Source organism: Calonectris borealis, chromosome 2 (genome assembly GCF_964195595.1).
Source record: "Calonectris borealis chromosome 2, bCalBor7.hap1.2, whole genome shotgun sequence".
NCBI lineage: Eukaryota > Metazoa > Chordata > Aves > Procellariiformes > Procellariidae > Calonectris > Calonectris borealis.
The window spans coordinates 74,532,735-74,558,610 of NC_134313.1; the positions used below are offsets into that span (position 1 = coordinate 74,532,735).

The window sequence follows — 25,876 nt, forward strand, 5'->3', positions numbered from 1 at the left end:
GAATACTCCCTTCTGAAGTTTTGAACAGGATGGTAGTTCATAAGAATGTTTTTATGGACATGGTTAAACATGGGAGAAGGACTGTTCTTAACCCTATTCCCTCCATAGTGAAAACACTGCACACCTCTCTGTGATTGTTTCTTAGAGAAAAAAAATTGAAAAGTACTTGAGAAGATAAATTGAAATTTGAAATACTTTACAGAGAAAATGTAGGTAGGACTTAAGGTTTTTATATGCAATATGTTGACCATGACTTTCTGTAACATAACTTCCTGTTTTATGTTAGTTCTTGGCTGGCTGCAGTTGTATTATTGAAATCTTTCTCTCTTCCTTCTGTCAGAATCTTACCATTCTGTTAACGTAACTGTGCATTCAAGGACCAATGTCACAGCCCATATTCAGTCAGCTTTAAGTGGTTAGAACTACTTCAAAAGCTTATCAGCACTACACCTGAAATGTGCAGAGGAACATGTTGATTTGTGTGACTTGCTCATGATATGGTTAGCATAGAGAGAAATACTTCACTGATTCTCTTTGTGTGTATCATGGAAGCCATATACATTAAAACTATAAACATTACCATGATACTAGTTCTTTTAAATTAGTGGCTTTGGAAAACTACACCGTAAAGAGATGAGATTATATTTGCTACGGACTCAGTCAGCCAAATGATCTCTGTTTGTGCTCAACCCCAAAAGGCCTGCGAAATGTTCAAACATGTACACTTGGTTTGTACTAATAAACATTTATTCATTTGAGTCTCTCTTAATATGCAAAATAAGAATTAACTTGCTTTGAGTTTCTCTGGAGACAAATATTTAAGATCTATCAAAATCTTAGGCTCTTTTAGCACAGTTCAACTTTCAAGATGTGTCAGAACTTATTTCTGTGGGTTTTAGTGACAGTCCAACAATGCACAGAAAAGAATGAGGAGGCAATTAGAACTCATTCATCCGGAGAAGTGGTAAGGAATGGTAATCACCCTCAGGTCAACTTGAGGTTTACAAAACAGCCACTAAGAGCTCATGCCGTGCTTTTTTTCCCCCTTCCAGTGTCACGTGTATTTTTGTATGAGGTACTTACTGTCTTATGCTAAATCCTACTGCAGGTTTTGCACTGTTGTAGTACAACTCCTATATGCTTTGAGTGTGTAATCTAATATATTCCGTAGCTGTGTTATAAGACTATTTTGCCTTTTTTACAGATCTGAAATCTGCAAGTTATTGCAAGAAGTCTGTTTCTGTGACTGTCAATTGCATTCTCCCTCAATTCTTTGTTCTTCCTTTGGCATCATCCATCACAGTCTAATTTTTCATGGTGGACAAAAACCATGCCTGGCAATGGGAAATTTGTTGATTTGGCAGCTCTTTGTAATGCAAGTGATTTTGATTCTCTAGGCATATGGTAGTCAGTTATGTTTTATTTTGAATAATTTGTTCCTCAGCTAAGCTGAGGTTTGTTCATGTTAGGGATATTCATTTATGTATAGCTGATTTTGTCTTTATTTTTGTTCTTAGGTGTTATAGTGATAATTTAATAGAAAAAATATTAGCCAGAGAAATCTAGAGAAAGCATGATTGAAAAATGGATTTGATCAAGTCTCTCTCTCTCAAAAAAAAAAAAAAAAAAGCTGAACTATGTAACCGACAGTTTCCATGGTTTTGATCATTCTTTGCAGACTTTTTGAAAAGACCACTGGAGAATTATGTGAAAAAATTAAAAGTACCTGTTCATGTGATTCGAATGGAACAGCGTTCTGGATTGATTAGAGCCAGATTAAAGGGGGCTGCTGCTTCTAAAGGCCAGGTCATCACCTTCTTAGATGCTCATTGTGAATGTACAGTAGGCTGGCTTGAACCTCTGCTGGCAAGGATCAAAGCTGACAGGTAATTATCCATCTGTTGGTCCATGTTGGTTTATTTGGTTCTTAAGAAATGTTCCAAGTATTACAATATAGCCTACAAGCAAATATCTACTTTCTGAAAGGCTGGATAAATTCTCATTGGTGTAAGGATAAAAGGCTAATTCAGTACAACTTTTTAAAAGTAAAACTTCATTTAAAGTGAAGCTTATATTGGGATGCATGGGATACTGTGTTAAATAGCAGGAGACCTGAGCATGAATGGAGTTGAGAAAGCAGTGGAATTTGAGGTCTTCCGTCTGCAGCCTGGCCCATTCCTTCATGAATTTGGGAAGATATTCTTGAGGAAGAAATGGAGCCCTGATCTCATGTAACACCAACACTGTGAGCGAGAACTGTCAGGTTTACTGTTTTCAGGTTCTCATTGTGATTTCTTTATTTCGTAATGTATTTGTATTGTGGAATTCTGTGCTGTGACTTGGTCTTCTGGGATGTATTTTCTAAAGTTAGAATAGTTACTGGAATCATACTGATCTACACTATAGTAATGTAGTTTTATATTTCTATCGTAAGTCAATACTCACAACACTTACATCCATGATAGTGTGACGAAAATTGTATTGGGGCGGGGGGGGGGGGGAGGGAACTACAAGTGAGAGAATGGTCTGCTTTATAAAACATTCATACATCTGAGCAGTAATTCCGTAGTTGCACACTAGTCCGTTAGTAACCAGCATATTAAATAGACTAGATATTATGTATGGTGTTACAGATCTCTGTTTTGCTGTTATGGTTATAGATAAAAATCCTTTTAAAATTTAACATTACAAAATACAGCATTGTGTGATGAAAAAGCTACGAGTAATAAAGAATCTTTGTTCAGAACTGTGCTAAGACATAATACTAACCTTCAAGTTATCATTAATACACTTTTTGTGAGACTACGATATTGTTACAATTTGTGCAAATGGCTCAACTAAGTCCTTTAAATTTAGTTGCAACCCCTGAATCTTTTTACAGAGCTTTCCGAGAGGAAGCCTGCTTGAGGATGGTAACTTAAGTGTCTTTAAGATGGTTAGAATTAGTTTCTGTGAGTATATTCTTAATAATGTCAGGACAGTGGACAAGGAGGCCTCTTTCTGTCAACTTTGATGCAGTAGTTATACTTTGTTAACAGTGACTATAATTTCTTAGTCCTGAGGGCATATACGAATACTTTCCCAGAGCTAATGACCAATTCTTAATTTCAAAACATGCAAGTTACTTTGACCACTTAACGAGAAATGAAAAACTCTTATTTTCTATAAAGCCACTGTGTGTGTAGCACTGAGAAAGCTGTGATCAATTTTTCCATCTGCAGAGGGGTGAATATTTATTACTGATAATAATGCAAATACTATTTAAAAAAAGAGCTAGTCTTGCCAAAATTGTATCAGAAAAACAGATTTTCCTTTAGATGAATTAACTCTAATTAGCAAGACAGACTTTGAATATGTTTCATGGTAATAATCTATTGAGTACTGTTGTTAAGAGATGTCATTATGAAAATTTAAACTGTATGTGTTAAAAATAAAATTTAAAAAAAACCCCACACCTTTTTTGAAACTTTAATTAATTAGGTTTTGGTTCTTTCCTTTTTCTAGGAGAACAGTAGTGTGTCCCATCATTGATGTAATTAGCGATGACACCTTCGAATATATGGCAGGTTCTGACATGACCTATGGTGGATTCAACTGGAAGTTGAATTTTCGTTGGTATCCTGTTCCTCAGAGAGAGATGGATCGACGGAAAGGAGATCGAACCCTTCCTGTTAGGTAATGAGAAATTATTAAATTGGTTAAAATGTTCACCTGATATTTACTCATATCCTTTCCATGTTAATCTTGTAAGTGAGTACTTAATGAATTGTATTGTAGCATCATTTTTGTCTGGTTGAAGGAACAGGATAAAAGTTTTTACATGGATTGGTTGTTGGTAAGTTTTGGTAGCAATGAAGAAAGCAATCATCTTGTCACTTTAGAAATATTTTAAAGTTTTTTGTCAATTACTGGTGAATTACTAGTTTTTAACTAGTTTTTATACTGATTCATGGGTTTTTATTGAAGCTTATTTTTATGTTTTTTTATTGAAGCTTATTTTTATCGAACCTTATTTTTATCTTCTATTCTAACAAAGTAAACAATATTTTGAAAAGATGCATTGATTTTTGGCATATATGTGTGTATATATTTGTGTGTGTGCGTACATATATAAACTTAACGTCTTCAAAGTGCATGGATGGGAGGTGAATTTATACTTATATATCATGTAGATGTTATGACAAAGGTAATGAGACACAGATAACTTGCGTGTAATGTGTACTTTTTAACAATTGCAAACTTACATCTTCTGGCCTTACTGTTCTGAAAAGTGGGCAATATTTACTTACCATAAAGTTGAGGGTATAGCCTTTACTCTTTTTTGTTTGTTTTTCGTTTAAGAAATCCAGAGGTCTTCTCAGGATACGGCTAATTGTATTCTCCCTCCTCCCTTTCCCCCCCCCACCCAAGTTTCCTTTCTAGTGGAATAAATTTTTAGTTAGACTGTGACCTAGCTTATATTTTATGTGTCTTTCAGAAAACGGCCAAAGCATTTCAGGAAAATGACTAGTGATAGAAAATAATTTATGCTAAAAGCGTAAATAATTTGTATATTTGAACTACAAAGTTATCTTGTCAGCCTAATATATAATCTACCTATTGTGTATTTGTTGAGTAAAAAAAATGGAAATTTGGCAGATGTTGCTAAAGTTAGGAGAAACTAGCACAATTTTATTTTTTTCTACCAATAAGGAATTTGTAAAGAAAATCTAGATATAACCATGACTATACAATTTTCTTGTATGAAGCACTAAGAGTGAAAGCAAGCAGGCCACTTCGTGGCCTCCCATAACTTTTTCAAGAACAGTTGCCAAAAGTATAAATTTCCTGTAAGAAACTGGTTTCTTTTTTATAAGTTACCAGCATTGGAGGCAGAAGTCTTTCTCAGGAATGGCAGCAGTTTTCTAGGGGCTGTCTCTCTATACGGACTCCAATTTGAAGTGAGAAAATAAGGAGAACTGTCACTAACTAGTGAACATCTCTGGAAAATTTTGAGCTTGCAAGTATATCAGTGGTAACTGAATTTGGATGGAAGCCTACTGAGAAGGAACATGTTAGGAACTTGGGAAATAAAAAGCTATTTTGTCAGTGTAAGTGTGAAATGTATTTAAGTATATGTTTTTATAGTGACTGATGCTTTTTCCCCCTCCTTTTTTCCCCCTCCTTTTTTCCCCTCCTTTTTTTCCTCCTTTTTTCCCCTCCTTTTTTTCCTCCTTTTTTCCCCTCCTTTTTTTTCTCTTTATTTTCCTCTTTTTTTTCCTTTTTTCCCCTCCTTTTTTTTTTCCCCTCCTTTTTTTTTTCCCCTCCTTTTTTTTTTCCCCTCTCCTTTTTTTTTTTTTTTTTTGGTTTCCCCCCCCAGGACACCTACAATGGCAGGAGGTCTTTTTTCAATAGACAGAGATTACTTTCAGGAGATTGGAACATATGATGCTGGAATGGATATTTGGGGTGGAGAAAACTTAGAAATTTCTTTCAGGGTAGGTAAAACTCTTCTCTTTTCAGTGTGCTATTACTCAGGATAATGCATCTTGAGTTCTGTAAAATACAGATCTGCCTGCATCGGTGTCCTCTCCTGTTGTAGCACTTCGTTTCCCATCAAGTTCCTCCAGTGGAGATACGCAAAGACAGTATCTGTCAGTGAAAAGTGCATGGTGAATAGTTGGCAGAGCCTTGTGATTAAAAGATTGGGATGGTCATTCTGAAGAATGAATGCATGTGTGTTAAAAGGAGTTCAGTTAGAAAAGCTAATTGGGGAGCATAAGTTAAGGGTGATGTCATTAATGTATGGTTTAACGTGTCAGTGAAATGTGAGCACCTCTATTACAGACTCTCTCTTCTTGCTGTTTTCTAACTTAATGATTGCATGTGTTTGTTTGGATGTGGCCCTAACCAGCACTATTCTCACTTTCCTTCCTACCAAAGAGCACTTATTTCCTTTTGTTTTACTTATCAGCTTAGAGTATATAGGTGGATACTTCTTAAGTAGTTCAGCTTTCTGAATCTGCCATTTTTAGAGGTCCAAAATAAAATTGAAAATTTTTTCAGAAACCTTACTTGAGAAGTGAATGGGTTTTTTTACATGGAGATTCTATTTTATAATGGACTTTTCTGGACAGATTACCACCTGTTACTTCCCTGTGATTCATGTGAGCCTTTTCCTTCCTTTGCTGTCAGCTTGCCCAGTTCTCTAAAGTAGTCTATTGCTGATGCATCACTGCTTTAAGGCCTGATGTACTCTTTCTTATACTACCTTACTCAGGCTTGCGAGCATCTTTGTTGAGCAGGACACAGGCATACATGTCTTTTCCATGCAGTATGTATTTGTTCTAGACCTCAACTAATGTTCTTTCTCCAACTTGAACAGAAGCAAGGGATTAACATTTTTAAACTTTTTTAACAACTTGAAGCGATGCAATAATTGTTCTATCACTTTCAGATTTGGCAGTGTGGTGGCACTTTGGAAATTGTAACTTGTTCACATGTCGGGCATGTGTTCAGAAAAGCAACACCATACACTTTTCCAGGAGGTACAGGGCAGATAATCAACAAAAATAACAGGCGGCTTGCAGAAGTCTGGATGGATGAATTCAAAAACTTTTTTTACATCATTTCCCCAGGTGAGCAGGTCTTTGGTTATGAGAAATACCTATTGAGAATTAAAAAGTTATTACTACTGGGAAAGAACATGAGTATTTAAATAAAAATGTTATTGCTTTGAAGTTTGTAAGACAAAAAGCTCACGAAAGATGTAGAAAAAGGAAGGTCTTAATTGAAGAATAATTTCGTTAGCCAGAGATGGGCCCTGAAGTCTTTTTTTTTCTTTTTTTTTTTTTTAAACATGCACATGATTTATGAATGAGCTTCCTGTGCAATAGAATTAAAACTCAGTGGAACGTCAAAGAGCTCAACCGTAGTGCTGAAAACTAGCCATCCAAATACATCTCGTAATGTGCTGGAGTTTGGTCTCTGGCTTCTGTGTTGTAGACATTCCAGGCTGAGTATATCAGAAGTGATTTAAGTTAAACCCTATAGCAGGAGTGGCAAAAGTTAACATCTTCTGGCTTGATAGATTTTGCACTTCACTATCCAGTAGGGGCAAGCTGCCAATATACTTGACTGTGATTATATTTATTATGTTTCTTAAAATGGATGTTAACAAAACAAGAGGATGTAAAATATAAGAGCAAATTTCCTATGAATGCAAACTTTCTGAAAAAAAATTTCAGGAAAAAAAAGGAAGCCTGGGAAATACTGAATTATTACTTTCTACTACAGGATATTTTTGGTTTTGTTGTTTAAAAAAAACAAACAGAGAAAAACTTTGGGTAGCAATAGACATCCTCACTAAATATTTGAGACATTAGAGACATTCAACTCTGAATATGAAGTGGTAGTTCTATATGCCACGTCTGCTTTTCCAAAGACCTATCTTTAAAACTAGTATTTCCTTAAGAACTTGCTTATTAAACCTGTGTTAGCATTGAAATTTAAAAGCTGTAATACAGTGTGTAGTATGAGTCTGAACAGTGTCAAATTTTAGATTACAGGTCTTAAGAGTACTTGTGAGAACAAGTGACTGTGCAGATTTATGGTGTTTTTTTGTCTTAAGAGAATGCATTACTCAAATAAGACTGTGTAGGTTTTTTTAATTAAAAAAAAATTCTTGCTACTACTCAAAGATTTTTAGGTGAAATCAGAAGCTAACAGCTTACGGTTACTGCCCTGTGTTGTTGTTCATGAAGCATTATGAATTCGAACACGACATATATGGATATATCATTCAGAAAAGTGGTATATAAATAGGAGCAATCACTTTTGGTTAAGTTTGCTTTTATGCATCCATGTCAAGCTAGATTTTAAAATATACTAAGTAGCTGGAACACCTAACTATAAAAATAACCTAATTTTTAAAAACAAATGTAAATTACTGAATACCATGATGAGGCTCTGTTACTTCATATACAATCTCTATATCCCTTCCATTTCATGTAGTAACCTACAAAAGGAGTTATACTGTTTGAATTTTGTAGGCTTGTTGTTTTGATAGAACTTTCTTTCATAGCTTTGCAGTATTGTGGAATATGCATGCATTCTCCTGTTGGAGAAAAGGAATGAAAGAATTTAATTTAAAACAGAATACATTAAAAATTTTGAAATTTGAAATGGATAACTTAAGCACTTATCTATAACTGCACTGTGTATTTTGTTTCCTTTCAAAAGATGCATGTCTGCATAGTTTATATGCTAATAGCCTGAATGATCTTTGGATAGGGATGTGTTCTTGCCGAGCTCCTGTTAGAGCATCTGCACCTGCCAACTGGCACACAGTCTCATTTGTGTACCCATATCTGTATTGACATTGCACTAAAGTTTGATATTAGAATTTCCAAGTGTTTCAAGAATAGGATCATATAGTACCTGAATAAGTTGGGTTATTCTGAAATTGGTTTGTTGCCTGGGGCTGTGAAAAGAGTGATTAGTACTGTGGTTCATTCTTAGCTGTGATACAATACCTATTGTTTAGAGAATGAACACATTAAACCTACTCAGTGCTGCTCATGCCTCTCACTCCCCAAGTCCATGTAAGTTGTGAGAGCCAGTAGGTATTAACTAGAAAGGATTGCTATTTTGGGAGTTTCACAAACACCTTACTGTTGTTATTCTGGTATCTCCAATCTTATCTGAGTGTTGCAGACCCTGATTTTACCTGTTGAGAGCAAATAACATCAGTGTAAATTTCAGTAAGTCTTTCTGGCCAATAGCTGTCTTAGGAACTCCATGAATCTCTGCCATGCTGGCTCATTTAGCCATACTCTGCTTTTCCAGGTATCCTTCTAATATAAAAATTCAAATGTTTAGTTCTTGCAGAATGATGATATAGTGACCCTCTGGCAGAGTACAGTATGCAGCCTGTGAAACTCTTTGCTAGTACAATGTATACTTTCAATATTACTGTGATAGTGTCACAAGTTCTTGCAAGGAGCGAGGTGAGGATTTTTAAGCTGATGCTGTTTTGCAAGCCTGGGTGCAGATGCACAGGGAAAACAGGCAGTCCTCTGTGCACCCAGGTTTTTCTCTCGTTAGTTGACATGGATGAGAAAATTGGATTTTGAAGGAGGTAATATACTGACAGGCATCATTGATCCTAGCAAACAACAAATTTGTTTCCTTCTTTATATCCTTTCTCTTCTCCTCTCCTAAGATAGTGAATCACAGAGGGATTGGTCCAGGAAAGCAAACCTAAGATTCTCAGGTAGCTTTCCCACTTCATGTAATCTGTGTTGCCTGGAAAAAAAAGGCTTACTGCTTGAATGATAGGAACTCAAGAGACTTTTACTATTGATGTAATGTAGTTAAATGAAAGTTGCCCTCTTGAAAAGGAAGCCTATAATCCTTTTTTCTTTAATAAGTGCAGCCTAGTAGAAATTGTTACTTGTCTATTTTAAGCTTTCATGCATTTTAAAAGTCATCTCTCCGCTTAGAGGTGGTCAGGTACAGATGGAGGTTGGGCAGGAAAGTGTTGCAGCAGCTGCTGCTCAGCCAAAATAGCTGCATGCAACAGCTATCCATGGCAGGAATGGCACTAGCTGTAGTCTTTTCTCATTAGCCAACTGTTTTCCTCACAGTCACGTGTTACAGCAGGGCACCGTTTCCCAGGCCATTTCCTCTTAGGGTTTCAGAAAATGCATCCAGTATGTGCAGATGAATAGTCTGATTCCTGGCACTGGTCAGCCTGTTCTGTGGACTTTGCCACTTCTTTATTATTTCTAGTGTTGGGCTTCCATCACTTTCTCCAATCTAAAATGCTAGGACTGGACTGTCCAAGGTGAGGCTTCACGAGGCGGCCATGTCAGTCTAACAGCTTGCTGTGCGGAGAGTGCCTTGCTTTTCATGGCAGGTGATAGAGCTTCACCTCCCCTCACTTGTTGTTTGTTCATATATGTTAACTGATTCGACTTGCTGAACTTGTCGGGATTATTTGCCCTGTGGGCTGGCTCACTACTGGTTAAGTAGGCACACCTGTGTCAGCACAGGAGGTGCAGCAGGAATCCGAAGTTGAGCAAGGGAAAGCTGCCCCTTTCCGCAGCAGCAGCTGCAAAGCATTAGGCTGGCTTACCACAGCTACCTCCTCCTAACCTTCTCCTAACTACTAATTAAGGATAAACTGACAGCTGTAGAATATGTTCGTATCCTTAATCTAAAAGTGAAGTATGGATACTTTCATATGTGTGGTTTCCCCATGCTGCATGTGAGTCTGGGTTCCAGCTCCTACATGCACCCCCGTGCTCCTTGTCCAGCGTGCATGCTTGTCATTCTGCAGCCTCTCGCATCCCAGCTGGTGAGATGAAGGCATCCCGAAAAGCAGCTCCAATAAGCTTGGGTAGAGCCTCGTCTGGCTCGTATGCAAATTAATTTTATTGTTGACCAAAAGTTTGCCCCAGAAGGTATCTTCTGTTGCACTGGGACTAAGTGGACAGGCAGAAGGCCTGAAAAGACAGCATTACCTGAGCAAGAGCCATCTAGACAGACACATAGACATGTTATCCTGGAAACTGGATCAGTAGGCCTAGTTTCTAATTGCTGCATGCACTTGTCTCTAGCCAAGCATGGTAAGTCAAGGTTCAGCATGTACAGACTCAAAATGGATAACGTTTTTATTTATGGTTGATAGGGAGGACAGAGAAGGGGCCAAGCCCACATCTTGCAATGTAGCTAAGCCCATGTTCGAAATATGTAGCGAGCGATTCCATATGTTCTTGTTTTCAGCTAGTATTCCCTATTAGCATTAATTGGGAATGCAAATAATGTAGCTATTCAAATTGGTTTAAAATTATTATTGCTTATCGAGTTTCATAATACTAAATAAAAACAAGTTCTATGATTTTTTTAACAGAAGACTAGTTTTAGGTGAAACAGTTTTCATAGTGTTCTTTTGATAATGATTGAGCAATTTATAATCATGATGAAAACATGCTACTTTGTTTTTTCAAAGCAATTTAGCATAAATATATTGCCACACATTGAACCTGGCAAGCAAATCTTCATCTCTTTTGAAATTTTGAGGATGGCAGAACTGTTGCAACACGACTGATAGGAAGCTAAAATATAAGGTGGCAAAGAAAATTAAACTGGAAAAGAAGTATTCTACTGATAGACATCATTATATGTATGTTTTTGTAAAGGTATAAGAAAAACCATTATATATTACTAATCAGAGTAGTCTGGTACTGCATACCAAACTTCAAGAATAGTGACAGCACAAGCAAGTGCTGAGATGAATCTTTTATTTGTACAAAAGAACTGGTGATGGTGTGATTGGATGATTAGACGTGGGGTTTTCTGCCTTATCAAATGTATAGGAACACTCAAGCTAGTTTTGAGTAATATAGATAAGGTACCAGAAACCTAGGAAACAGTAATTCAGCCTTGTTAGAGGACACCCCTAAGGCAACTAAACCAGTTCTACTGTTCAGTCCATCTGCTAACCTGATGCTAACTGTAGTCTATGTGCCAGCATATGGTTTGGTGCAGACCTAACTTCAGAGAGGATTTTAAAAAAATCTTTCTGACTAAAAATGCCTAAATGGAATATAATACACACCTTTTATTTCATTGTAACAGAGGGAAAATCAGCTGGCACCTTTCTTTCTACCTGGTGACATTTAAAACTACTTCAAGAAACAGCATGCTTATATGCTATTAAGTATCACTTTACATTTAATCCTTTATGGTTGTGAGTTTAATTCTTATTGCCATTCAGTGATGTTACAAAGCCTTAACAGTGTTGTTTTCTGAAGGTCAGTGTAGTAAACCGTGATGAACAAGTTTTGAGTATTGTAAGGTAGTTGTGAGGATGGTGTGATAACTGTTTCATCCATCAGCTGCTTTTTCATCAGCTGAATGAAGAACTCCATACTTAGCTGTGGTTGGTACAGTTTTTCTCCTCTTACTTCATCATCTTTTGAGAGAGCGCTCCTTTTGGTGTAGAGCAAATATTTGCTTTGGTGAAGATAGGGCAGTGTTTTGGGAGTTTTTTTTGTTTGTCTTGTGTTTTTTGGGTTTGGGATTTCTTTTGTGACTGGAAAGCCCAGGCTGAAGTTTTCTGGGGTTGTATTCCAAGATATTTTAAAATTTCATTCACTATTCAGAATTTCATTAAAAAACAAGCTTTCGTTTGCTTTCATTCCCGTAGCAGTATAGTTCTCCAGCATCTTTGTTAAAGTCTTTAGTGTTTTTGGTTTTGTTTTTGTTTTTTTTTAAAGAAAAAAAAAAAGGGAGAAGAAGGAAAGAAAAAAAAGCCTAAAGGCCTGGCTAGCATTTTTGCTTTCTGGAATATTGAAATTACTAATGTTTTTATTGATATTTACAAACATTTGGCTGAAATTATGCAGTTGTCTGTCTTAATTGAGTAGAAATACACCATCTGCTGGCAGGTCGATTTAATAACACCCTATGCCAACTTAGAAATGTCTCAAACTGTTTCAAAAGGTCAACGATTTTAGAGGTAATTCACAGTCCTCTAAGTGGAGGGATTTCTGAAAAATGTGTGCAGCAGCAGGTCTATAGTATTGTGGCCAGTTGAGCCATATTTGTGGTCTGTGAGGAGAATTTAAATTGCTAGGACTTGTTTTTGTTCTTTTTTGGTTTGGGGTTTTGTTTGGTTTGGGTTTTTTTGTAGTGTATTACTTTTGGCCTGTGTGGTATGGAGTGTAGTATGGAAAATACAAAAAGAACATGATGCCTGAAAACTAGAAATTATCCTACCCTTAATTAATTAATATTATTAGAATATTAATTACAATAGTGCTTAAATCTGGTGAGGCAAAAGTATTTACTGATCATGCACACCTTCCTCAACCCATCTGCAGATGGGACTTGCACAAATTAATTTTCAGAAGGAATTAAAACAACCATAAAGGAGTACAGGAACAATAAGCACTTTGATAAACGAGGAGCAAAGGAGAAAAAAGGCATGCAAAATACCACAAAAAAAATGATAACAGTCCTAATGATGAACGTACTTCCTGCAAATGCTGCAGTTACATTGAACAAATACTGAATTATTAAAGGATTAGTTCCCTGTATGAGGGCTGCTTTCTGACTGTTTCTTTGTGCAGTTAGATAGATGATGAAGGGTCCAGCAGTGGTACCTGGCTTACAGAATTAAATTAAAATGGAATTCTCCTTGCTCCACGGAAGGAGACTGCTATGTTATACTGCATAGATATGCACCCCAGTTGCCATTGGGGATAGAATGGCATTAATGACTATAATGGTTTCAGCCTTTCTCCTCTGATGAATTAGTAAGCAACTGCATTCAAATTGTTCCACAAACCACAGGTAAGAAATTGTCATGTGTAGCACAGATGTAGTGATTCCATCTTTTGAATAATTATCTGGAAAAAGAAGTCACAGGTAGTGACTGACGTGTCCTCTCTGAGAATATAAACAGCATAATGCTATATTAAAAAAAAAAACCAAAACATTTCTTTGTGTAGAGATGACTTTCTAAAGAGAAAGTCTTTTGTGCAAGCGGTGTATTATACTGATGATTTTTGTGTTAAGTGGAATTATGTAACGTTTATTAGCAGCCATTGAATAAAACTTTGTTTCTACAGGAGTTACTAAAGTTGATTATGGGGACATATCGTCACGACTTGGACTAAGACGCAAGCTCCAGTGCAAGCCTTTCTCCTGGTACCTGGAGAATGTTTATCCTGATTCTCAAATTCCACGCCATTACTTTTCTCTGGGAGAGGTAAGATTTTATCCTATGTATTTATCTACTCTATGTAAAGTATGTTGCGCAGTAACTTGTTTGTATGTTGAACTGAGTAGTGCAAACAAGTTATCTCCAGCAAAGTTCAAGTATCTTGCACCTGTGTTCCTGTCATCTGTAAAATGATACATCTGGCTTCTCAGTGGGGCAGAAAACTGAACTTTGGTATACAGTACTGTAATTTGAATGTTTTCCCTTTTTTACTACAGTACTAATTGTCACATAGAAGGGCTTTAGAAATATTCCTTCAGAAATGTATAGTTATGGATAACCTTCTGTATAGTGTTCTCTATGTAGAGTATGAGCAGAGTTTTGCTTAAAAAACTAGACCAGGTCAAACAAGGACTCTGCCTAAAAACTGCTCTGAACTTGACCCCCAGAAACCGTCATCAGTGACCAGCAAATTTCAGTGATCCCTAAGCCATGCTGGGCATTTCTCTGTTTTTTCTTTAAAGTTTTTTAAGTGACTGAAGAGGTAGTACAGGTGATGCTGTCCTAAATAAGTAGGCACCTACTCTCCCCTACAAGTCATGTTGAGCCAAATACTGAGCCTGTTGTAGGGTGATTTTGTACTGTTTGTTTTTAAAATAAATGCTTTTAACAAAATGGAGCAGGCATTTGTGGTGCTGCATGACTCGCAGGAGACTTGATATTCATGGCTGCTTACTATATAGTAATACAGGGATTAAGGCTATAACTCAAGAAGCGAGGAAATTGAACCCAGTCACCCGTGATTTCAAAGGGAATTAAACCCACCATGCCTAGGAGAGTGCTTTAAAACTTTGGAAGGTTTTGGGCTGGAGACTCAATTGGGTCCATTCTGTTGTAGCTGAGTCTTTGAGCAAAAGAGTCCCCAAGATGGAAAGATCCCCGAAACAAAGCAAAGAAACAAACATGGTTCTGTAACGTGGTAGCTTGAACATTTGCTTGGGAGTTTGAGTCTTGGACAGTGGTCTTTCATTGTAGTATGGTTCCTATATTTTACATTTCATTCACGTAACCTCTGGTGTATAGCAGAGAGAACTGATGCCGGTGTGGTTTGATATGGACCTAGTTCTCTTCTAAAAATATCAAATTTGATGATGTGCTCTTTTTCACTCCCAGATAAGAAACGTGGAGACAAATCAATGTCTGGATAACATGGCAAGAAAAGAAAACGAGAAAGTTGGGATCTTTAACTGTCATGGAATGGGTGGCAATCAGGTGACAATTTTTTAAAAAATTATCTTAATGTACTGAATTATTTGGAGCACTACTTCTCATCAGGACAGTTCTTTGATTCTTTCAGTAGTTATCTTTAAAATATACTTAAGTGGTAAAGTTTAGGAAACCCTCATTGAAGAAGATGCCTGTAAGAGGAAATGCATCAGAAGATTTGTTGGTAGTTTGTCTTTTGTAGGTTTTTGAGGCCTGACTGCAATAAGTTTTAGATGAACTTTCAAGTCAAAAATGAAGTGAGGGGAGGAGGAGACAGCTATAAGCTAGACTTCATCTCCTGTAGGTTCTCTGGAACTGTCTTCTGGTTAGGCCTCCTGATTTGCATCATTACTTTAAAAAAAAAAAAAAACCTGTACCTGAAATGCTGTTTTTAATGTACATTTTTCTGGGTGTCAGTTCTGGAATTTATTTTACATCTGTTTTTTTGTTCTACTTTGTTAATAATTGTTGATGAATTGTTTTCCAATGTACAGAGATTACCTGTGTTGGGGATCTTCCTGTTTCTATGCAGGAAGCAGTCTGTAATTCAAAAAAATGTCAATTTTGACTGAAGAGCTTGTTCATATAGTGTTTATATTTATTCCCTAAAAAAAAAAAAATCTTTCTCTACATGCTGAAGGGAAAAGAAAAAAAAAAATTAGTGAATATTAATGAAGTAATGCACAAATGTTTCCCTTTCCACCCACCCCAGGAATCTTTTAGTTGAACTTTTTTCCCAGTTCCTCTCATTCTTTTTCTGTCTAGGTTTTCTCATACACTGCCAACAAAGAAATTCGAACAGATGATTTGTGTTTAGATGTATCCAAACTTAATGGCCCAGTAACGATGCTCAAGTGTCACCATCTAAAAGGAAATCAGCTTTGGGAGTATGATCCAGTGGTAAGTCTTCTAACAACTTGTGACATTAAAATGAGACAGCTTGGGTTTTTACGTGAGCCTACAGAGCAACATCTTCCAATGTGGGACTATTTGACAGTCAAAACAGGGAGCAAAGTCAGGATTGTGTTCCCTCTGTTATTAATTCATGCTGCAGTCACTCAATGGGCATCTGTATTGCTTTAATTACCCGGTGAGTTTGGGGGGAGCTTTTAGAATATTTTCAATGTGCTTTTGGATCCTCTGGAGAAAGATAGTCTGCTAGTGTAGTCTTGTGTTACGGTGAGATCAACAATGGAAAAGTATTCCAGGTGATTTCCAGTCCATTTTACTGGACCAGTAAAAGATAATGCTAACGATCTTGTGACAAATTCAGCTCCTGGTGTCTTATCTTGCACAAGGTTAAAAGGAAGTACTTTTCTAATTAAAAAATCAGCATCCCAAAATTATAAGGAAGATTTTACATTTCTAATTGTGGTATGTTTAAGGTAGAGATGCTTAAAACGGCTTTATTTTAATAATTCTCTTTCTTGTTCATAATGTTCAAATTTATTTTGAACTGCCAGATCTAGAAATCATTGAGTGTTGATCCATTCATCAGTAATTTGATTTGCAAGCTCTAAAAACAATTTTGTGATTGAGTAGTGCAGTGAAGAACTCTGACTTGCGGCATGGCTAGTTAGAAAAAAGTAGTTCTCAAGCTTGTTAATTTAAAATCAGTTATTGCGAAAGACAGTTGCGAGACAATTTGTGGAAGAAGAATCTTGCCAGTATAATCATGATTTTATATTTATATTTATTTATATAATATATTTATATTCATATTTTATAAAGAGAACATGTAGATATTTAGCTACTAAAAAGTCATTTCACTGATTAAAACAAACAAACAAACAAACAAAAAAAACCCGCAAAAAACCAAAAACAAAACCCAAAAAATGGGATATTTCTAACTGAATAGACTTGTTATAGATTTTAGTAGCTGAGGTGTTAATGAAACCTACAGCCTTTAAGACTAAAAGGAAATACATGTGAATGATGCTTTTTTTTATTAGGATGGCAGTTAATGTGGAAGACAGTGGATCTCTACTAGGATTTCTGTACATTGCTAGCAACTGCTGATAGGAGACTGAAGAAAGCTGTTGCCAGCTTTCAGGATTAAATGTTAATTGAAATGATTAAATTTGAGTCTTGGGAACCATTCATTCTTGTTTTTTATGTAGTTAGTTTACCTGACTTAAGTAAATAAGATGAGTAATATTACTACATGCGGTGATTCACCAAACAGCAAGTGTGTTTTATTTTTACTTCATCAATTGTAAGAACATTGCATCTTTAGACACCTAATTGCAATAGTCTGTCTTGCAATGATTGCCACAGACTGTAAAACAGACTTCCCCTGTGTCGATCCTCAGCCATAAATTTGGTTGTCTGTGTTTTTTCTCTTTATTCTGTCAATGGAAAATCTAGGTATAATCTTCAGAACTTTACCGAAAGCTGGCTAATAAAGCACAAAAATAAGTTAGAGAATACTTAGCAAGAACTCCTGCCCACATAGTTGGGTGATTTTTCTGTAGGTTTTTTTCCTTCTGCCTCTGTTCAGGAGGCACATAAGAAGCCCTTTTCCCTTAATGTCTACCAGAAGATAAAGAAAGGAGGGGGCGGGGGGGAAGCTTTGTGTTAGTTATTTGTCTGCTTTAGTCTGTTCCAACTCCCTTCTTCATTCTTCAGCTGTTGTATGAGTGCAGGAGATTGATGTGCTCAGGTTTTTGGTTGGTTTTTTTTACCCTTTGCTGCTTGTGCATGTAAGGCCTGCCTGTTCTGCCGCTTTTCAGTCAGTCCAGTGTCCTGGTTGTGCTGCTGGGTGAGAGAAGAAATACTGATAGTAATGCCAGTCAGTACCATAGACAAGTTGATGCACTGATGAGTATCCATAGTACAGTGGCAGGAAATGCAACTTCCGAAGATCTCTCCTCCATGAGGATAGTGCCGAGGTAGACGGAAGGGTGTATGAGAGATTGCATAAGTAAGATTAGAGGGTATTGGAAAAGATATACACATATATGAATTTGTGCACATCTTTTTTTTAAAAGAACATACTTTTTAAAAAGAACATAGTACTGAAAGAACGTAATGTAAGGTCAGTTTTGTGTCCCCAACTGAGAAAAAAGCGTATTTTTGAATACATATTCAATATGTTCATTCTGATCTGATCAAAACTACTATTATAACTAATAATTGAAGTTGTATATCTTACCAAACTTTAATTTCTAACTCCTCAAAGATCACTAGCTGTATAGTCCTATTTAAAGAATGGTGGATATTGCTTGATAAAGAACATCATTTAAAGGTTCAGACTGTTCTGTTTTTCATGAAGCAATGTTTTTAGTATCTACAACATCAAATAGCATATTTAAGTGTTCTTTAGGATTGGGATCCGGAGTTGGTAACCAAGGTGTCTTGTCTAGTTCCTACTTACCTATGGAAGAATTGTAATGGCCACTAGAAACTTTTTGGTTAGCTTATGCCTGGTGATTTTTGTAAAACTAATTTCTTTTTATTTTGTCTTCAAGAAATTAACGCTGTTGCATGTGAACAGTAACCAGTGCCTGGACAAAGCCACCGAAGAGGACAGCCAGGTACCCAGCATCAGAGACTGCAACGGCAGCCGCTCCCAGCAGTGGCTGCTTCGCAATGTCACCCTTCCAGAAATATTCTGAGAGGTTCTAAAGAAAAGCAAGGATTGACTGGGCTACCTCGGCTGATACTTTGGCTACGCTGTTAAGTAGCAACAGAAGAAACTTCTGCTCGGCAGAATCCACAGTTCGTCAGCTGTTAGAACTCCTGCAGCTTCTCAGTAGCTGTGAACCAGCCTTCCTGTATAAGGATGTGAAACTACCACACATACTAGTGAAACTGCGCCCACTGATGTTTACAAGATCGAAAGAGTTTCTTCCAGCAAATAATTTAGAGAACGTTTGGACAGTGGAAACATAATAAATGAAATAGTCTCTCTGAAGAGCAGCATATCGTTGTAGTTTGCTTGCACATCAGTAACCTCTGCTGAAAGTGCTGTTGTAATGAAGAAAGTTCCAAGAATTTTTTTTCCTGGTTAGCAGTGGTAACCAGACTACTAAATATAGATCCACAAAAAAATGAAAGAGAGAGCTGGAAACCAGATTCAGTAACATGACATAAGAATTCTGTGGTTTAAAAACAAAAAGTAAACAGGGTTTAATGGAAACTAAATCAGAACTATGAAAAGTACAATTTGTTATAGTGAAGTATCAAATTTATATGTAGATTTTATACCTCAGTGGGGGAAAATAACCAAGTCAAAAGGCAATTGTTTCTCTTTTTCAGTTGTGTGATAGTCCATAAATGCTATTTTTTTTTCTGGTGGGTCTAAAATCATTTTGGGCACAAACAAAATGAGCATAAGAATAAACTTAGCTCTTGAATGTCAGATCAACTTTTTTCATTTTTTTATTTTAATTTCTTGGCTGTTGGAATTGTATCTTTTTATTACTGTCTGAAAACTGGAGGTTAACATGCTGTCTAACTTTTTTTTTTGTCCAGACCTGCCGTTTCGGTTTATATTTGGGTCAGTCAGCTTATGGACTTTCATGGCCAAACAAAAGATTTAAGTACACTTTGAAATTATTAAATTAACTTGACGGAATATGCTTAGTGCCCAAGACTCATACTACTGTACTACGGTTTTGTTTTCGTAGCAATAAATCTTTTGTTCCTTGTTTGATTTCAGTCATCAGAAAGCCAGAAGAAAAGATACGTGATTTGGGTAGCAGGAGATTGGCAAAACTGAAGGTTTTCTGGAATCCTTTTTCACTTCATATTCAGATGTGCTTCATTGTCAAGTGCATATTTAGATTAGACTCTGAATTGTAATGTTGATCTGCTGCTTTTTCTAATAAAACCTAAAGAAAAATAGCTAAATTGGCATGGTTTTTAAAGTTAACATAGCCAAAGGCAATATGACTATGTCATTACATTGGTCTGCATTTTTTAACTGAATTGCTCTGTTTTGTTAAGAAAAATCTGTGTGGGCTGATCTTGAAAATAAGCCACTGAATGCTCAGAGTATACATCGAATTTTCTTTTGGAAAGAAAAATGAGATCTGCTTAATGGAGAGGATATTTTTATGATAAATGTCATTGTTTGGCCAACTGTCCTGTAAAGCAAATTAAACCTAGACTCATGCAAAAGTTGTGTGGAATTATATTTGGCTGTTATGGCCGTCTTAGATTTGCTATTCCGAGTTGCTTTAGTCCATGTTATCTCTGTTATTTCTGCAGCAGTACACAAGAGTTTTCTTACACAAAGCAGGGGAAATGTTAACAAATTGCAGTATTATGTTGCTACTTTAAAAATACATAGGATGAGTTGATGCGGGATTAATACCAGATAAAGCATCTAAACATATAACTGTCTTTCATTGACCCCTCTTTTTGGATAGCCCTTCAAATCTTACGAGGTTGAAGTGGGTTTATGAAAGTAATGGTATGGTACATTTATCAGAAAGATACTGAAGTGTGCCCAAATGACTTTAAAAAAACACCCAACAACGCTGTCTTAGAGGTTATATAAGACAACTTATTCCTTTGGTACAGTCAGTGAAGAGGATGGGATGGGTGACAGTGTCATCATTTGTAATTGATACGTTTTCTTGCTCCTTAGATCCTCTGTGTTCCCTCCTGCTGTTATACTGTCTCTGAAGGACAGTTTGTGGTTGACTGATACTGCATATTAGCCCACCAAAATACTGTTTGTAGCCTTCTGCTGTGTTACAAGTGCATGATGGTTTGGATCATGTTTTAGATTTTATTTTAGTTTATCTTAGCAAACTAGCTTTGGTTTTTGTGGGGGGTGGGTAAAAATGAGGTTAAATATTAATTCAGAAACAACTTCCCAAACTCAAAATACATCCCTTTAAAAACATTGGCAGTGAAGAGGCTCTAAATCAGAGGTGGGTAACCTTTCATGGAATGAGAAGCAGGAGCATCAGAAGTACAGTGTAAAAGTCCTGTAAGTTTTTAAAATTTCTTAATTTAGTGTTTCAGATTTCATAAGTATGTGGCACATCACTGAACACACAAAAATGAATACATTTTCACTTTATATTTTTAACTCTTATGATTACTGCTGTGATATCCTGTTAAAAAAAAATGAGTGCCATGGCTTGTAATGTAACTAAACCTGTAAGCAGGCCTCAGCATTACTATGATTTTGACCCTTATTAATTCGACAAGTCATTTTAATGTGTTGGCCAAATAAAACTGCAGTAAAAATCATTGCACAACTGAAAATCCACATATTAAGTTGTCAGCTTGTTGTGGTTTAACCCCAGCCAGCAGCTAAGCCCCACACAGCCACTCGCTCACTCCCCCCCGGTGGGATGGGGGAGAGAATCGGAAGGGTAAAAGTGAGAAAACTCGTGGGTTGAGATAAAGACAGTTTAATAGGGAAAGCAAAAGCCGCGCATGCAAGCAAAGCAAAACAAGGAATTCATTCACTGCTTCCCATCGGCAGGCAGGGGTTCAGCCATCTCCAGGAAAGCAGGGCTCCATCACACGTAACGGTTCCTTGGGAAGACAAATGCCATCTCTCCGAATGTGCCCCCCTTCCTCCTCCTTCCCCCAGCTTTACATGCTGAGCATGATGTCCTATGGTATGGAATATCCCATTGGTCAGTTGGGGTCAGCTGTCCCGGCTGTGTCCCCTCCCAACCTCTTGTGCTCCCCCAGCCTCCTTGCTGGTGGAGTGGGGTGAGAAGCAGAAAAGGCCTTGACTCTGTGTAAGCACTGCTCAGCAGTAACGAAAACATCCCTGTGTTATCAACACTGTTTCCAGCACAAATCCAAAACACAGCCCCATACTAGCTACTGTGAAGAAAATTAACTCTACCCCAGCCAAAACCAGCACACAGCTTCAGAAAGCTGAAGTAGCAATCCCATTTCCAGCCTATACCTTGCCAACCCTTACCTGCAAAGGTAGCCCTCTTCCCCTGCTGAATACAGGGAGGGGAACCAGCAGATTGGAGATGTCTGCAGCCTCTAGGTGTTTGGCTCAAAACCCCTTAGCTCCCCCAGTCCTGTGGTGGGGTAACTGGTGGTGGTTGACTGGCAGTGGGCTGTGCTTAGCCTGCCCATCTCGCCACGGTGCCTGCTTGGCAGTTGTACTGTCTTGGTGGACAACACAGGGCTTCTGCAAAGATTCCCTGTCCCTCTAGTAATGTGCGTTTCAAATACTCTGTTGTATTAAGTGTCTTTCAAACATGGCCACAGAATAGCTTGCCCCCAAGTTTTCTCCTAGCTTCTCTTACCACAAATGCGGTGGCTGTCATCAGAGCTCCCTGCAGAACGTGAGCTTCCTCAGTGACTCTTTAGCTGTAGTCTCCCAGAGGTGGTCCTCTGCTATGTCCCAGAATTTGAATTAGTTGACTCTATCCTTTCAGAGTTACAGGCGTAGTTAATTCCTTTCCATCTAATCTATCTTCCTATCCTGCAGTCTTCAGTTGGAATTTTTAGAACCTCTATAGCTATTTTTATTTAACCTGTTCCGGAAAAAAAAAAAACATTGTGTTTTTTCTTACTGTGTAACATACCTGTGTTACTAGGCATATGAATAATTTCTAATAGAAATCCCACTCTGCTTTCCAGGGCCTCTGCATTTATGGCTGCTTTGTTCATATCAAATGTAGGAGGGGGAAAAAAAAAGACCGCTGCTGTCTTATTTCACATTGATAGCAAATACAAGCAGGGTAAGTGGAAAAAATCAGTAGTCATATTTTGAGGAGAATCGTTAAACTCTCTTTTTGTCCACCTTCTGTCCTGCGCTCAGTGTGTTTAGCATAAATTTCCTATGCATGCTCTAAAGACAGTGTTCTGTTCTCCGTTTCTTCTCATTTGCCTGTGCAAAGACATTTATTGAGAAACACCAGTGCCTTTTAACTGAGTTGAAGTGTATTACATCTTATGGTACAAACTTTGGATAACTAGACTGTGCCAGGTCTGATTAGGTCATCTTCAGAGTTTTTAGATATTGAAAGTCGCAAAACAGGTACCTGTATGTACAACTGTGAATGTCTTTGTCTCGATCTGCCAGTTTGTTTTATCAGTATGAAATTAAGCTGTATTAAGTAGACTTATTTTTATGGCAGTACTATTCAAAAGGGCTTAGCAGTCACTTTTCATTATATCACAGCAATGGACCTAATCTGAGATGTGTACTGTAAGCAAAAGAGAATCTCTGTGTTACAAGTTAGCAGCAAAAGTAAGATAATCTTTCTAATTCTTACTCTGCAGAATGCTTCTTAGTTGCTCTATTTGTTCAAGTAACGTAACGTGTTCAGAGAGATGAGCAAAACCTTGGCAGATTTGTTCTGCCGTATTTCCCCTCCAAGGTAAGTAAGGAAATGCAAGTATGCTTCCGAAGGTTGACTGAGCAATAGTTACTCAAAGCTTTCCTTTACTTGAAAGTATGGAGGAATTGTTAAGGTAGTGAAGAAATGCTGGGAAATTTAGTTGTTACAGAATAGATTTTAATAGCTTTAGGTACCTTGCATCCTGTTTGAACTTAATTGTAATACTAGAGATGTAGGGTTAGACAGGCATATGTCAGGTTAGAATGATCAAACTCGCACAACGTCAGAGTGCTGTTTGGTCTCAGGTCTATAAGAACATTTCTTGCAATCATCTTAAAGCAAACGGTTCCCAAGTTTGTGTCTAAACACTTTGATAATTGAGAATTGATCAAGTAAGCGTAGTTGTGATACTACGTGAAGATGGTGCACATGATGTACAGTGCTTTGAATAACAAAATAGTACTTTCTGTGTAATTAAAAAAACCAGTTTTTAATGTAGAAAACAGAAGTGGCACAATAGTTAGTAGGTTATCTAGAGACTAGAAACTATGACATTGAGATGAAAACTTACTACACCGCTCACTAGTTTTCTTCTTTGAATCTTGGAGAATGCATTTGTAGCATTCTGCTTACATTCTGCAGCTTCAACTGATCCTTACCATTCCAAGCCATTCAGCCAGGTGATGGTAGTCCATGTCAAAACCAAACTCTGAGATGAAAGCATGCTGCTACTTCTGACAATAAACCAAGTAATTGCCATAGCGTCAGTTCAGGGCATAGATAGTAACCTGCCTCTAAAATGATCATTACTGGTTTCCTTGCCTCTGACTCTGAAGCAACTAGTAAGACACACAGAACAACTTCCTTCTGTTCAGTTTTAAATGTTTCATCTTTCTTTCAGTAGACGGACGTCTTCAGGAGGTCTCAGATAACCTTGAATATTATTCTTGCTTTGTATTTGTATTCTTCAAAAAAGCTCTTTGGTCTCACCTCTTGTGGAGTTCTGGCTCATTTTTATGACCTTTCCCTGAGTCTTCTTTTTTTTTATTCTTTCAAAAACTGGATTATGGTGTTTAAGGTACGATGAGTTTCATATATTGCCAATAAAGATGTGCATTATTTCTTTGTTATTCATTATGCATTCTAATAGTGCATTAAGTAGATGTTTTCATGAAGTGATCCTCAGTGGCATTTTAGTCTTCTGAACATTTAGTTTATAACACAGGACTGTAGAAGTAATTCTTTGTTCCATTTTGCATTAAGTTGAACTGATAGATTTTTGCTTTCTTTCCTTGTATGCTATTTAATCACCTAGCTTTGTTTATTTTGCTATCTTAAATAACTTGGACTTCTTTCTCAGTACGTGACGATACTGGTTCAGTCACAAGTTTCTGACATTCCCACTTTTGCTTTTCGCTTGGGTTAGAATGACCTCTGCAGGTCATCGGGTCCAAACCGCTGCAAAAGCAGAGCTGACTTCAAAGTTAGATCAGGTTGCTAAGGGTCTTGTCCACTCAAGTTCTCAGTATCTTGAAGGATACGACCTTCTGGCCAGCCTGTTTGTGTTTGACACCTCTCGTGGTGAAGATTTTTTTTCTTCCTAATACCTAATCAGAATTTCCTTTCCTGCAACTTGTCTGTTGCCTCTCATCTTTTCACAGTGCATTTCAAAGTTGATCATAAATCTTTGATCATAAATCTTTACTGTTCAGATACTGTCTGCTATGGCACTTCCCTGTTTCTGGGACTATAACCACTTGGCCAAGTATAGTTTATATACTGCAAGTGAACTGCTAATAGAAAGGAGGTTAAACCACTTTTAAGAGACTTCACCACTGCTTCCTCTAAATTCTAGAAAGACGCCTTTCCTACAAACTTGACTTTGGCAAAGGCAGGCACCTATCCTGTGATGTGGTCCCAGATAAACTGTTGGGTCCGTGTCCAGTCCACAGGAAGTGGGAAAGGAGCCCAGCCTTCATTGCTGCGGCGACTTCAGCGTTGGAAATATTCAGACCAAAGAATTTGAGAATGAGTTTTGTAGTTGCCTTGGCTGCACAATGAGGAGATCTGGGTTGTTTCAGAGCAGAAACCTTGTTTCAAGTTCAGTGAAAACAGGAAGAATTTTCTAGCTGCTGTTTTCTGTCATGGTTTTGATTCACATTTGGCACGTGAATTGATTAATCAGGGTATCCAGGTCTCTAATGGATCTTTTTGGCCTGAAAATGTTTTCAGGTAGCTAACCAGATTAGCAAAGTGGTAGTTTCAGATCTATGCCAGTTAGACGGACACAGCTCAAATGACCAATTCTGATGGTAAGTATTCTAGGATTTCGGGATATAACAGCTGTCACTATAGGTGATTGCCATGGTATGGTAAGTAATCGTTTGTTGAATGCTAATGAACCCTTCGCTTGCAATTTCTCCTGTAGTCTTTTGAGTCAGGGAAGTGCTGGGAGTGGAAGTGTCGTTTCCATTACCAGGGTAAAGAACCTCTCCCCATGTGAAACGAAAAAAGAAATGTATTCTTGAGACGGTGAGATCAAGTTGCACATGTAATTCCATTCAGATGTGGTTGTACTAATACGATGAATGAACTGGAGACAAATCTCAAAACCAAA

At 37.3% G+C, this 25,876-nt stretch overlaps 1 protein-coding gene across 6 annotated transcripts in view; it reads left to right on the plus strand.

Annotated features, from left to right (window-relative positions):
• Nucleotides 1-19,853, plus strand: part of GALNT1 (polypeptide N-acetylgalactosaminyltransferase 1) — a 92,377-nt gene extending 72,524 nt beyond the window's left edge. For all 6 annotated transcript variants that reach the window (XM_075142358.1, XM_075142356.1, XM_075142355.1 and 3 more), the window contains 8 exons: nt 1,679-1,886; nt 3,505-3,675; nt 5,360-5,477; nt 6,437-6,617; nt 13,620-13,759; nt 14,885-14,983; nt 15,743-15,877; nt 18,448-19,853. In XM_075142358.1, coding sequence (XP_074998459.1) covers nt 1,679-1,886; nt 3,505-3,675; nt 5,360-5,477; nt 6,437-6,617; nt 13,620-13,759; nt 14,885-14,983; nt 15,743-15,877; nt 18,448-18,594 — 1,199 coding nt within the window. In that variant the 3' untranslated portion in view covers nt 18,595-19,853. The remainder of the gene's footprint in view (nt 1-1,678; nt 1,887-3,504; nt 3,676-5,359; nt 5,478-6,436; nt 6,618-13,619; nt 13,760-14,884; nt 14,984-15,742; nt 15,878-18,447) is intronic.
• The last annotated feature ends 6,023 nt before the right edge of the window (nt 19,854-25,876 follow it).